Here is a 14153-nt window from a genome sequence, read left to right as displayed (position 1 = left end):
ATGGCAAGGATGATAAGATGTTTTCACAGAAACATGACCATACAGGTTTCCTTGTTATGCCCACATCATGAGGGCGTTGGGTGGCAAAGGGTGACCTCTGCATTCTCAGATCTTTAACTCTCTCTATTCCTGTTTTTCCCCTCTAAATTCTCCCACAGTTATCTGTGCAGTTGTGTTCTCACAGGAGAAGAAAACTCACCAAATTTAACAATGGTGAGGGAAGCCACCAGAGCTTACCAGGTATGTTTATCAAGAGTGGTGCAGTTACTTTATTTCTAGTTGAGGTGAGCTCTTGATTATCAAGCAACATATCATAGCAATATTTTATCCAAATGGGTCCTATGATGCTATCCAAAACACCATATGACCAAAACCAACAGCGAAGCTCTTCAGAAAAATTTTGTTTTCTAGTACAGATGGATAGGTGGGAGTTTAGTCACCAAAATCCTGTCCCCCATGGACAGTTGTAGTACTGTGTTCCAGCCTTCTCAGCCACTTTGCAAGGCTCACCTTTTGCCAGCATCTGTGGCTATTTCAATTAAGAAGTAAAAGCTTCCTTCTGATTCTCAGGCTCTCAAATCACCGCCCCCCCCCCCCCCCCCAAACTGAAACAGTTATGATGCAGAGATGTTGATGGCTTATTGGTAGTGATTTTTTTGTTTCTTGCAGCTTGGCATTCAGAGGCTAGTGGAATCTGGCAGATATGATACTCATGAAAATTTCACAGTGATCATCCAGCCTTTCCTCCAAAATCTCAAGATTCCACTGGGTCAGGTATGGTCTAAAGAAACTTCTGCGTGCAAAGGACTAAGTGTGGGTATTTAACATATAGAGACTATATGCAAAATAGTTTCAGCTTGTTCTGTGTTTTTCTTATTAAAACTTGTTGCTTTTTGGTATAGTACATCAGATTTCTTTATATAGTTAGCAGTTATTTGTTTTAATTATTGTGCTGTCAATATGAGTTCTTATTTTGGAAAATGAATAAAAACCTGAATTAAGAGGTTTGTTTGTGTATGTTCTCAAGGGTATATAAATATTTTTCTTTCTGAAAACATAACATGATTAATAAAATACAGAGATATTAAGTTACAGTTCTTAAAACAACATAGCTGCAGACTATAGCATCACTTCCTCTTCATGTTCCATAACTCATTCTTCTGTGTCTGATAGAAAGAGAAGTTTACATATAATCTGGTGGAAGTAGTATTTTTATGTAGTGAGCTCTTTTTCCTGTTATTGGCAATTATATTTCAGTACCTTGAATGGTAAGTCTCAGTAAAATATAAATCTAGGAAATTACCCAAACCCTCTCTGAAACTCCATTTTCACACTCATCTGCACTTCCTCATCTCACCTGGAACTAAGAGCAGATGGGGCAAAATATTGAGCAGGGATTACTCTAAAACTGAACTGGAGTGATCCTGAAAATGCTGGCAACAGCTAGTGATAAGTTTGAAAAGTTCAGGTGTTGCTATAAACAAATTTGGAAAACTGATTTGTTTGTTTGTTTGTTCATTTTGGTTTTTTTTTTTATTTTTTGTGAAGTTGGTTCCTGTGAAAAGTCATTGCTAGGGGTTTTAGTACTGATGTAGGGAGCACAGAAATAAAAACAGAAACGGCAAAATTTTTTATAGTCTCACAAGCATTAGTTCAGGTTTTAAGAAAGCTCAGGATGCTGTTTTTTCTTCTTATCTCACACAACATTCAAATGTTCCTGAAGTGAAAACTCTGCCTCTAAACTTGGCAAAAGATCAGATATAGATGCACATTTTGGTAGTAGTCCTCTAATAAGCTAGCCCAAGCACACTGGATCAAAACCTGCTCAAATTTTGAAGAAGGACTGCTCTGACCAAAAAAAATGTTGTTTCAGTCGTCTGTGACCTAAACTCTTTCTCATCTCAATACTCGCATGAAAGCCAAGACATTTAAATTTCCAAACCTCATTTCCTTCAGGTGCTTCAGTATCTGTATTAAAGTACAGCTTTGCTCAGAAAGGAGACTGTACTGGTGTACTCGGTCAGCCTGGATGCTTTCGCTCAAACACTTGCTTCATGCTTCTTTCAAACTTGCAGAGCTGACACAGCTGTGAAAAAGCAGACGGGCTTTCTTCCTTCTGGTAAAGCATCCGTAACATGCTTGTTACCATGTAAAGGTACTGCAGACCATAGTGGTGCCTGTGGTGCCAGTTCTGATGATGTGCTGAGGAAAGGAACCCATCTTTAGTGCAGAACCTGAAGACAGAGTAGACATATAATTGAAAATGGTGGTTTTGCTACTTCTGGGTGGATCTGCCCTTGGATGCACGTAAGCATCTCTAGTTAAGCTTTTCTAGTAGCTCATGGATCTGCTGACGTACACTTTGTATCACCAGGTAATCATGAGACTTTCCACATTAGAGCAGCAAGAACAAGTAGCATGAACCTCCCATTACTGGCTCTAGTCTGGCTTCAGTAACCCCAAGTTGGACCTGTGTGGATTCTTCTGCACTCAAATGTCCTTTACGCTTCCATTTGTAGGATGGGCATCCAGATGTCTCCTACTTTTCACCCGACTGCCTCCATCCAAGCCAGAAGGGCCATTCTCAGCTTGCCAAGGCTCTCTGGAATGCAATGGTAAGGTTATAGGCTCTGTATAAAATGTGGTCTTTACCTAGACCTGACCACCATTAAAATAATCTTTGTAATAAACACTGCAATGAAGGCCTGGGTAATGCTGGACCTTGTGTTTGTTTCTTCTTTACTAGTCAGATATTCTCAAATTTCTGTTGCTGCTCTCAGCCTAGAATATCCTGCTTCTTAAAGTGTGTGGGGAGGAGAGGGGTGCTCTAACTGTATGATCACAGTCATTTGTGATTTCAGCTGAGCAACTTCAAGTCTACCTCACCCATTGTCATGAAAGGCAGGGCGGTATTAAATAAGGATAGTGTTTCTGTGAGCTGATGTGGGAAACCACCAAATAAAGAATTGTAACTGCATACGGGATTACTTAAGAAGTTTGTTTTAAATCCATGTGTTGTGAATGTCTCATTAGGAATTAAAGTGGCTTTAATTCAGTTTAGTTTTACTGCCTTTGGAAATAAGTAAAGCTCGATAAAAATGTGTCATTAAAGATTGCTTGTGAAGTAGGAGTATGCATGCAGTCAGGGGTGGTATCTCAGATCCTGGATGGTAACTTCTATACACTTTGGGGTAATGTCTTAACAGCTGACATGATTGCTTGCAATCATCAAGCAGTACCTCTAATTAAATTAGGTTTAATCTATGCATAAACAGCCTTTTGTTGGAAATGCCATCATGCAGCTTAGCTATAAAAATTAAGAGACTCTTAGTGTCTTGTCTTTTATACAAGCGAAGAGAGTTTACAACCTTGCCTTCTGGCAAAATTCCAAGGTACTTCATGTGCCTGCCAAAATCCTCCAGGAGTTTAAACTGATCCAGTGTAGCTTTCTACTTCCCATTTTAAACTTCCTTCTAGAGCTGCTGTTTTGTTACACAGTTGCCATGTTCTTTCCCAGAAGTAGATGCATTTCAGCCTTGGGTAAATCAAGGTCTGTAAATACAGGCAGTTTTATATAAATTTGAAAGGTATATTTAGATTCTTTGGGTTAGAATTGTTATACAAATGTAAGATGAGACGACATGGTTACAACATAGGGGGTTTTGTCTTCCTTTCTAGTTACAGCCTGTAGGCCAGAAAGCTGAGTTGTTTGACTTCAAGGCTGACATCGTCCTCGACTGTCCAACTCAGGTAAGTATTACCCACGTTGTGGAAGCTGGGTATGAGGTGGCTGTATGTTCTTGTGCTTGCTGCAGAGAGCAGGGGTTCAGTATGTCTGAAACAAGTTTACTGAAAATTTTTGTTCTCTGCTTACCTCTGAGTGAGCAGGTGCTCCCATATACTTGCTTTGGTATCCCTTGGCCTTTTACTGTGCCATGAATACTGATGGACAACATGCTGATTTGTGTGCTTTCAGTTGTAGCAGAGGCTGTGTTTTCTTATGTTTGTGAAGTACAGAGGCAGCTCAAGCAGCAAACAACAGAATATGCTGCATTAACCTTCCCATTAGAATCAATGGGGTTTGGGCACCACAGCGGCTCTGAAAACCCCCAGTATCTATTATCTCTTGAATTAGTGGCAGGTTGGTTTTCCTGGCCTGATCCATAACTGGGATAGTTCAGACTCTTGGAAGCTGCTTTTACAGTTATAAAACAATCTGCTGAACTTGCAGTACAGTTGCTAGGTATCAGCACATGGAAATGACTGCTGCAGTCAGCAATAACTGACTCCCTTTCTTCAGCGGTTTAAACAAGGCGGCCAAAGAACTGAACAGACCAGGGAGCCGAGTTGTACTCTTGGGTCTGGAGACAGTTATTCAAGTCATACAGGAGGATTTTGTCCATATCATGTGTCCATCCTGTCAGAAAAGGAAGATCTGCTGAGTTATTAATCAGCATGTTTCAAAAGTCCTCAGATTCACTTAAATGGATCCTACTTCATTTTACCCAGTATTCTTTCCGGGCAGCTTAAATTAATTTAGCAACTTCTTCAGTGCCAAATAATGTGGATTTTATACTTCTTTCCCTTCATCCACTCCTATTCAAAGACGCTGCTTTTGAGAAGTAGGCATAGAAATGTTTTATGTCCCTTGCAAAGAATATATGGCCATTGTTTTCAGAAATGGTAAGCCCACAGTGCTTTGAAAAAGTCATTGATAGAAGTGCTAGTAGCTTTCCCTGCTCAGAAAGCTCTGAGGTAAAGACTATGAAACAGTGCTACAAAGGAATAAATAGACTGTTTCCAGGGGATTTCACCTTCCATGTTACTAAAGGGAGTAGTAAATTATTTCAGATTCTGACACCCACAAATTCCATTTATTGTTCCCGTAGTTTCTCACTACAGTTTTAAAATCCTACTTCAGGTAGTCATGTCCATGAATATACCTGGTGTGCCAGAGTATAAGGGCCCAACAAGCCATGGAAAATTATTTGTATTGAGGCAACTTAAAGTAAGATAAAACCCTGCAAATAAAAGAACAGTGGGTCTTCTAATCAATTAAATATGCCTTCTGATTTTAGTGCTTTGTAAGACCTCCTCATGCAGATTCTGGAATTGCTCTTAATTGAGATAAGTGGGCATCCCAGTGAAATTTTTTAGCCTATACAATGTGCATGTCTTCCTGAATGCATGTTGCACTAGTAGGGGACAAAAATAGCCCTGAAATTTATACAGCTTCTCTTGGAGGGAAGAGTGATCCTTTCAGTAATCAATATTTCATCTCCCCTCTGCTGACACAGGAAGATCTGCCCAGGTTTCTCTAGACTTTACATCACTGCCTTTTGAAAGGACTAAACATCTAATAAAGTCTAAGTAATTTGTGGAAAGTTAGGAGAGGAAAATATTAAACTGCAATTGGGATCTGACGTACTTCATTTTTGCCATAAGGTGCTGAACACAAATCTTACTTCTGAATTTAAGGAAGGAGCATGGTTTCAAAACCCAGATCCTCATTTTGCAGCTTAGGCAATTACTTTCTTGATGATATGATGTCTTGATATCCCTTGCTATGGTCTGTGCCATGTGTTTATAGCCTAATTTATCTTACTTTTGTATTCCTCTCTTTCCAGAACAAACCATTCCTGGGAACATACAAGAATAGCAACTATACCTATCCACCTGTGGAGCCCACTAACGAGCCAATAGAGGTAATTGTTGCATCTTTTGCTGCATTTCAGGCAAACTATGCAAAGCTGTATCTGGTGACTGTTCACACATCATCCTGAATTTATAGATGAGAGAAACTATTACCAGTTTTCAGAAAGGGAATTCTATCTTGCATTGCAATTTTCCTGTGTAAACAAATGTTAAACTCTTCCTAAAAGGCAAACAAGATGAATTGTATTAATTGGTGCAATTGTATCAAAACTGTGCTCAACCAGGACAACAGTGAGTCACCTGGGATGCATCATTAATTCAGATAGCAAGTTCCTCACAATAGAGAGGAGATAACTTAGAAACCTGAGACCCCAAATGATCTGAGGAAGGTTTACGTATTCTCTTCTTGAGCCACTGTACTTCCATGCACTCAAGTAAGCTTAACCTGCAGTGGGCAGTCACCTTTACATATTCGATATGTGGCCAGATACAAAAGAGGTGATAGGAATCCATTTTCCAAGGGATTCACTTTCCACCATGACTAAGCAACTACCACAAGGTAGATTAAACAAACTGCAGAAACAGACTTTGTGTAGGACTTGAAGAAATGGGGCAGTTATTTGTTCTTGAGAAATGGCTGCAGGCATGCAGACTAAGTGTGGTTGGAAATGGCAGTCAAAATGGGCTGGGCTAGTTTGGCATACTGGGGGTCCTCATGCCTAGCCAAATTATGAAAATCTCTCTGTGCCTTGAGGGTTACAAAGAGCAAGAGCTGTTATTGTTTCAGCAAGCCATGGTTTGCAATATTGAAATGCGATTTTTATCTGTAGAGCTGCAGTTACACTTTTAATGGGTAATTCCTGCACTTCCACTGAATCTCAACAGCAATAGCTTTTTAAGTGATAGGGTAAAATAAATGGTAGAATAAAGGAACAGTTTCATCTCTGATCTAAAAATAAGCCCAGCTGTCCTTTCTAGCCTCTGCAACCAGCTTTTAACTAGATGGCTGATAGTAGAGCCTATTACACCATTTTTTACAAGAACAGATTAACACTAACCATGCTTTCTGAAGACCACTGGTCCATGTAATTTTTCTCTGAATGGTAGAGTTGTGCAATCATAGAATAATTAAGGTTGGAAGGGATCTCAGGACATCCCTAGTCCAACCTCCTGCTCCAAGCAGGGCCAGCTCTTAGATCAGCATAAGCAAATGTCTTTGCTCTTGCAGGGACTGCCCATTACAACAGTTACAATTTTACCCTCGCTGCCTTCTTAGCAAATATTGTTGCTCACTACTGAAACACATGGGTGGTGCATTCCTCAGCAATCTCTGCTGGTGAACCAAGATGTTCTGCAATGTGTGGTTGACTCAATTTCCTCAATTGGTGGAATAAACATAATAGCTATTATATCACCTACAAATGTATGGTAAAGTCCAATTATTTAGAGGCTGACAGCTCTCTTTACTAAAACTTTTGAAGATTCAAAATTTTTTCAAATTTTATATTCAGCGAAAGCAAGCCCTTTTTGAAAGTTTCTAGGAAAAGAATAGGTTTCTGGCAAGGTACAGGGGAGATAGTAATGCATTATATTATGTTATTATTATAATATTATAACTTTGCAGAGGATTTTATTGTTGATTTTTTGTTTTATTTGTTTTTACATCTCATGTCTTTTGAGACAGAGCAGGACTTCAAACCTGGAGACCCCACCTTCTAGGTCATGGATAAAATCTCCAGGCTGTACAGGAGGGAAAAAAAAAATAATCCTCCTTATGGAACATTGTCATAAGCAATATTTCTAGATGAAAAGTTTTGCCTTTGGAAAAGTTTTATGCTTAGGCTAGAAAATTTCACCAAAAAGTAATTAATGTTTGGACAGTATTCCACAAAGAAGAGGAAAGGACTGTTGAGCTATATAGGCACCAATCTAGGATCTATGTCTTTACTTGGTTTTGCCCTTCACTGTACAATTAAACCATATATGAATTCCACATTACCTTCTAACCACAAAGTGAACCAGTTTTGTAACTTGCCATTTCAGAATTGGGGCAGTGACCTGTTGTGTTCTGAGCAGGCTCCATCGAGTCGTGTCCCAACATCAGGTGAGAAAGAACTTGTAAGCTAAAATCACAAATAGGAAAGATTTCACCTTTTGTTTTTAAAAACAAGAAGATCTTGTAATTGCACACCCTAGATGGAAAGCAAACAATATAAGCTGATATATTTAGCAGCAAAGGAAGAAAGTCTGTCTTGCCATACACAGTAAGTTCTGCATCACAGCAGGTATGCTCTCTATGGATAAATGTGATCACATTTATCATATACATATATCATATACAGCAACATGGCAGATTAAAATTGGCTAGGTAGGTTAGTGGCTCAGCAAGTTTGACCCACCTGGTGAGTGCAGTACAGACTGCTGTGTGTAGTTGGAAGGCTTTGTGCGGAGATTGCTAATAGGAAGTATTGACCTATGACCCAAACCTGAAAACCAATTAAAAGAGATTGAATGAATGCACCCCTAAACATATCTAATCTGTTTCCTTTTTTTTCCTAAGCTGTTTTAAGTTCAATTTATTTCTGTGTTAGTTGAGTGCACTGCTGTAAGCAAAGGCAAGAAGTTATGCCTTTTGCATAGCTGACGCACAGAACTTGGGGCTCATTCTCCCTAAAAGTCTGTAAAAATGCCATCAGACTGGAACCAGACTTGCATCTTTATTCTGTTAAACAGTATTTTGTGTTAGTTGTCAATAATCCTGCTTTTTTCTCTTACTATTATTTAGTACATGAGCTACAAGCTGCTGACATCAAAGTCATAGGAGCACTGGGAGATTCCCTGACTGTAAGTACTGCTGTATTCCCATGTTTAGAATAAGAAGAGCCATTGTCAATTTCTACCTAGATGTGGTCGTGTCAGCCATCATCAGACAGAAAGCAAATTGCTTTGGCTTGGCAAAACAAAACTCATCTACCTGTGTCCCTTTGCAAAGAAAGCCTGAAGGGATATGAGTGACACTGGCAATTGTGTAATCCAGTAATGAATAATTCAGGCCAGAACAGAAATGGGATCACATTCTCTATTGCACACAGTTTGTTCAAGTGTTTTTGAAAAGGGAAATGTCTGCCTTATAGGAATAGTCTTTTCTGACATAAAATCAAGAGCAAGCAATTGGCATTTTTCATGCAATGAGAGATCTTGATGAAAATTCCTATGGAAATAATTGCTTGCAGAATTAAGTGCTTCTCACTTGAGATAATTCTGATACTTCTGTATTTTGCTTTCAGATGTTGCTTACTGGTTTGGGCATCTTCCAGTTAAAACTCTGATGTATTTTGTGTACCAAGAAATGCAAACTGAAAAGAAAAGAGTAGGCACACAAGACAAAGGCCCTAGAAAAGAATAGCAGGGAATACTACAGATCTGTGCCAAAGTTTTCTGAGAAAAAGTTCCAGAATTACACAGCACTACAGAATTGCTCTGGCATGGGATGAAAGCAAACATTCATGTCAACAGTTCCCATGAATTTTAACTCCTGGGCTAAACCATCGCTCATTCTAGCAGCTTCAGCTCTTGTAGAGTTCAGAGGGAGTTGAAGGGACTAAAGCCCTTAAATGATCAGGCAGGTGTGCATGTCTTCACCTCCTCATTAGCTCTGAAACTGATTTTGCTTGACCTGATGTAATCCTGGCTTTCCCCTCTGCTGAGCTTTAAACTTTTCCTAGAAGACCTCAGTAATGACCCTGCAATTCTCCCTCCTATCCATTGCCATGACTTTTAAAATTAATTGCTTGTTTTCCTCCCCCACATCTTGTGCTAGACATGTGCACTAGCACAAATCTCTTCTTTTTAAAATTTTAATTCTTTTAGTACATGAAATATCTCAGAGATCCCTAGTTATAAGGGCCAGACTCTGATGCTGGAGGTCCCAGTCTCAAGAGCTGAGCAAGGCAGTTTTTCATACTGCCATTATTCATGCGGTTCCTATTAGTCGGCATTGCCGCAGCAAGGTGTGGTCAGGGTTTTTTTTAAAGGATTTATTGGTGGAGTGGGGGGTGGCAGAAAAAATGACAGAGTATTTCCCACATGTGTGGGAAAATACACACACATGCGCGCCAAAGTGCAGTGCAGCCAGCAGCAGTGCACACTTTGTACTGCCTAACCATCCCTGGCACCAAGGGACTGCAGCAGCAAAGATCTGTCCTGGTCCACCAAGGCATTGATTTTCCTCCTGGTATTTCCCACAAGAGCCCTGAATGCAGTCAGTGTTTATGGCTGAATTGATACCATGGCTTTTTGATGAATACAAAATTAAGTGAAACCACTAGGAAGCTATAAAGCTGCAGAAGAACCCATTTTCACAATGGCTGTCCTGAATGCGAGTCAGGGTGCTGACCTTGCTAGACGTCTGTCCTAGTCCTGCGAGGTACTCAAATTCACCCCAAACTTCTTTATTCTGTTAGCTTTATTTATTTCTTTCTTTTTAAAGGTATTAAAGTTCACACTGCAGGAAGGCTGTTCTCAGTCTAGGTGCAGTTGGAGATTAATGAAACATTGAGCAATTTAGTCATGTCTCTGGCTAGAATGCATCTCTCTGACTTCTGAGCACCAATGAACAGTGAAAGCAATAGATATGTCAACATGCTTCTCTGTATTGGCAAAAAAAATAATCCTGCCTACACCTCATCAAGTCTGTGTGTTAGACTAGCAGAGTGGGTCCAGCAAAGGAAAAGTGGATTTTACACGAACGATTTGTTTTCTTGGCAGATTAAAAGCAGCTCCTCTGCTGATTTATTTACAGCTAAAACTAGCTGGGAATTTTTCATCTGTGTTTTGGGTTGTTTTTTTTTTTTTGGGGGGGGGTGTCCTGGATTATTAAATCTCTCAAAATCGGCTTTCTTCAGGAAATGCCAGGATGAAGTATTTTCTATCAGAAAAATCCAAACAAATACAAAGCTGTTGATGTTAATCTGGGTCCATTGCTGCTAATCTGGACCCCTTTGGGTTGCTAAAACATATTAGAGCAGTAGTTCTAAAGCCTTATATCCTTGACCTTAGAGTTTGATGTCTTCTGGCTGGACTATATTTCCTCTGATGCTCCACGGTCTACTATCTAGATGAGCTGCTTTTGTACATGAGGAGAAGCCTGTGAATTTGAAGCACAGGACGCGCAGGGCTGCCCAGAGGCCAGTGTGTGGTGGTGAAGAAGGACATGGACCATTTATGCTAAAACTGGGATATTGCAAAAGCTTGACTGGATGCAGATTAAAGTTACCAAAATGCTTCAGCACTTTCAAATTGCGATGTCTGTCTTATCTAAACTTGTAGCACTTTTTTTGTGAATTATTCTTTCCAGACTGCAGTAGGAGCTAAAGCAACTGACCTACAAACAGACTGGAGGGGACTTTCCTGGAGGTGAAAATGCTCAATTTTCTCTTTCTCTATTTTTGTCTACAGATACAGTTAAAATTGTGGGTCACCTGGTTGTGTAGTTACATACTTCAATATGTTAAATGCAGGGGTAGGATGCTGAGAGCAAGTATTGCTTGGTGAGGATTGGAGGAGTCAGGACTAGAAGAGAAAGGGAATTATTCATATGGGGGTATTTTGTGTTTGATTTTGTGTGGGTTTTTTGTTGCTTCTTTTTTTTAACCAGACCTGTTTGCTACAAGCATGGTCCTGTGTGTCTGACAGTACTGGATTATTAATATGAGTGAATTCTTTTAGCCTTTTGCTAGGCTCTCTGGAGTTTATTCAAAATATTGCTGTTGCTGTGATTATCTAATGCGGTGTCTAACGCTAGAGAGTCTGAGTGACTGTGGATTGGCATGAACATGATGAGAGCACTGCATGCATATTCACTGAAGATGTCCCAAACATCTTTGTTGTTGCACAAAGACAATACCTGTCAGAGTGGGTATGAATCTCAATATCCATGCTAGAGTGGAAGGAAACTGCCTACTTCATATGAGCAGAAGTACAGTTGATAAGCCTGTGCGCATGTATACATTCTTTTCTTCATCCTTTTTTCCCCCCTTGTATGTATCTGCAGGCATAGATATCTTCAGGAGGGGCTGCCAGAAGTGATATAAGAATGTATTGGCTATGCCCACAGACAAGTTTTAAATGGTAGAGGCAGAGGCTCTTTTCATAATGAACATTGCAGAATCCCAGATAGGTGGTTAATGAGCATTTAATGCAATCTCTCTTCTATGCATAACTGCACACAAATGTAGTTTCAGCAAGGTCATGTAGAGCAACTTTGGTGAGGAAATACACCCTTCTGTGATGGGCATCCCAGCATGTCTATATGAAAAATCAGTTCTCCCAGTATGCTTTATTCCCAGTCTGGAGGTATAGCTTTGATCTTAGCTGATGCCCTGCTTGATTTAATGTGAAATCTCCTTTCAGTACTTTCCCTGAATTCTTGTGGTTTATCTCCTTAGTCCTATTTGAGGTTAGTCTTTTTTTTTTTTTTTTTTTAACCTTCCTGGGCTGCTACAGCAACATATGGTGACAATAAGACAGATGGTTGCAGGATTAACTGTACATGATGATTTTGTTTTTTCCCTTTGTAGTATTGGAGGTGATGGGACCCTAGAGACACAGACTACTTTACCCAGTGAGTATCCTGGAAAATCAATGTGAGAAAAGCGAAAGGTGGGTATTACTCTGAAAGTAGTCTAAGTGGATGCTAGGAAGCATCTGGAAATGGTCATGCTTTCCTTGCGAACAGTGGGGGATGCCCATCTATTGTGGATATGAGCCGTTCATGTGAGTCACAGCCGAAACCCAGACTGGCCTGACTACCTGTAAAGTTGATTCAGCCCCTCCACATCACAGGACCTGCATGTGATTGTATTGTCCTTTTGACAGAAATGATTAGGAGTAAATGTGCTGAAGATGACAGAAGTTCATGGCAGACCTGCTCCTCCCTTTTTTCATTTTGTGTTTTCCAGTGACTGACTGTAATGGTTATGGGCAAATGCAGGGTTGTAAAACAATTAGTGGTCCATCTAGACAGTGTTGTTGACAAAGTTACGGTTCCTCCTGATGATTTCAAATTGCTACATTGCACTGAAAAAAATCTAAAAATACTATAAATTTCTCGTCCGAGTGTTCTATGTAATCAGTCCCTGTAGTTGCCATAGAAACCAGTAAGTGGTCAGCATGACCATAAATTGGAGGGGACTTTGTTCACAGTGGTTCATCTATTTGTATGTGATCCACGCTGTGGAGCAGTTTGACAATACCTGACATCATTGGTAATAAAATCTGTTATGCTTTGTCTCGTACCACGCACATTGCTGTGTTTAAAGAAAAATAGAAGGTGCATTTCATTAATGCATTATAAATGAGACTCTATAAAGAGGTTTCAGGCAGCACTACAGACACAGTAACAATAACAGTTTTCAGACACCACGCTTCCCCACTGAGCGTTTTGGTGAAATCTAGAAATATGAATAAAATTCACTTCTCTGCAATAAATATTATTATCTTGATGGGTAGCTGGAGGAGTGGGAGGTAGAGGGCCATATTCAGAGCATCTGCTCCTGGTACATGAAGGAAAGTAACGGTGATTACTCTGGCACTCAAATTCAAGACTGGTGAGTTGCCTGGGACCTGTGCACCTCCTGGGCTGCCAGACTCTGGCTTCTTGAGGCCACGTAGAGAAATAGTTGCAGTGCTGAAGTTTGGACAGTAACTGAAGTCTCCAAGGCAGGTGTGTCTATAGCTTCTGTAAGGTCACAGTGAATGAGGGGAAAACCCGGGTCTGTATTCTCACCACTCAATTGGCTTGCAGTTCTGTGGGAGGCAATATTGCCAGTTGTACTGTGGAAGATTAAACACTGTGTTTTCTTTTTTTTTAAGATATCTTGAAAAAATTCAATCCAAACCTCTTTGGCTTCTCCACTGGCAGCTCTAAGGAAACAGCTGGGTTCAATGTTGCAGAGAGAGGTGCCACAGCACGGTAAGCACAAGCATAACTGAGAAAGGGCAAGGGGTGAGAACTGGTAGACTGGCAGATTATCTTTGAACTGCATGTTAAGGTTGAGTTAATACTGATGACTTACTTGTACTGAGCACATTTCTGTGGTCTGATGTTTTTAATTTATTTATTTATTTAAAATAGTATTTAAATTCAATATTTGGGGGATTTATTTGTATCTTTTTCTAAATTAGAGACAAAGAGAAACTTCCTTTCTCCATTTAACCTCTACTCACAATTTCCAAGCCAATGTCTTAGTTATGCTTCTAATTCTATCAGTACCTTTTTCTTACCAGCCTTTGGTATGCAGGTCCCTGATTCACTATCAGGCCATATCTGTAATGAGAAACAATTAATGACCATCTCTCCTTTATTCCTTGATTTCTGGGAGATGTGCCTCAAACTAACAAATAGAAGCCCACTGCTACCCTAATGGCATTAAAAACTATGCATGTTTGCAGTGCAAAGAAAAAGAACAGAATGAGCAGCTGTGAATTAATTCCTTTCT

The 14153-nt window shown here is 39.9% G+C and overlaps 1 protein-coding gene across 1 annotated transcript in view; it reads left to right on the top strand.

Moving 5' to 3' along the window:
- The window catches only part of PLB1 (phospholipase B1), a 90874-nt gene that overhangs the window by 62121 nt on the left and 14600 nt on the right, over positions 1 to 14153 (top strand). The window contains exons 41-50 of the mRNA XM_069800333.1: positions 159 to 240; positions 670 to 774; positions 2520 to 2615; positions 3679 to 3750; positions 5628 to 5705; positions 7699 to 7759; positions 8441 to 8499; positions 11012 to 11070; positions 12234 to 12277; positions 13528 to 13627. Of these exons, the coding sequence (XP_069656434.1) occupies positions 159 to 240; positions 670 to 774; positions 2520 to 2615; positions 3679 to 3750; positions 5628 to 5705; positions 7699 to 7759; positions 8441 to 8499; positions 11012 to 11070; positions 12234 to 12277; positions 13528 to 13627 (756 nt within the window). The remainder of the gene's footprint in view (positions 1 to 158; positions 241 to 669; positions 775 to 2519; positions 2616 to 3678; positions 3751 to 5627; positions 5706 to 7698; positions 7760 to 8440; positions 8500 to 11011; positions 11071 to 12233; positions 12278 to 13527; positions 13628 to 14153) is intronic.

This window comes from Haliaeetus albicilla, chromosome 13 (genome assembly GCF_947461875.1).
Source record: "Haliaeetus albicilla chromosome 13, bHalAlb1.1, whole genome shotgun sequence".
Taxonomy (NCBI): domain Eukaryota; kingdom Metazoa; phylum Chordata; class Aves; order Accipitriformes; family Accipitridae; genus Haliaeetus; species Haliaeetus albicilla.
Note: the sequence above shows the minus strand (reverse complement) of the source record. Positions and strands in the feature narration are given on the sequence as shown.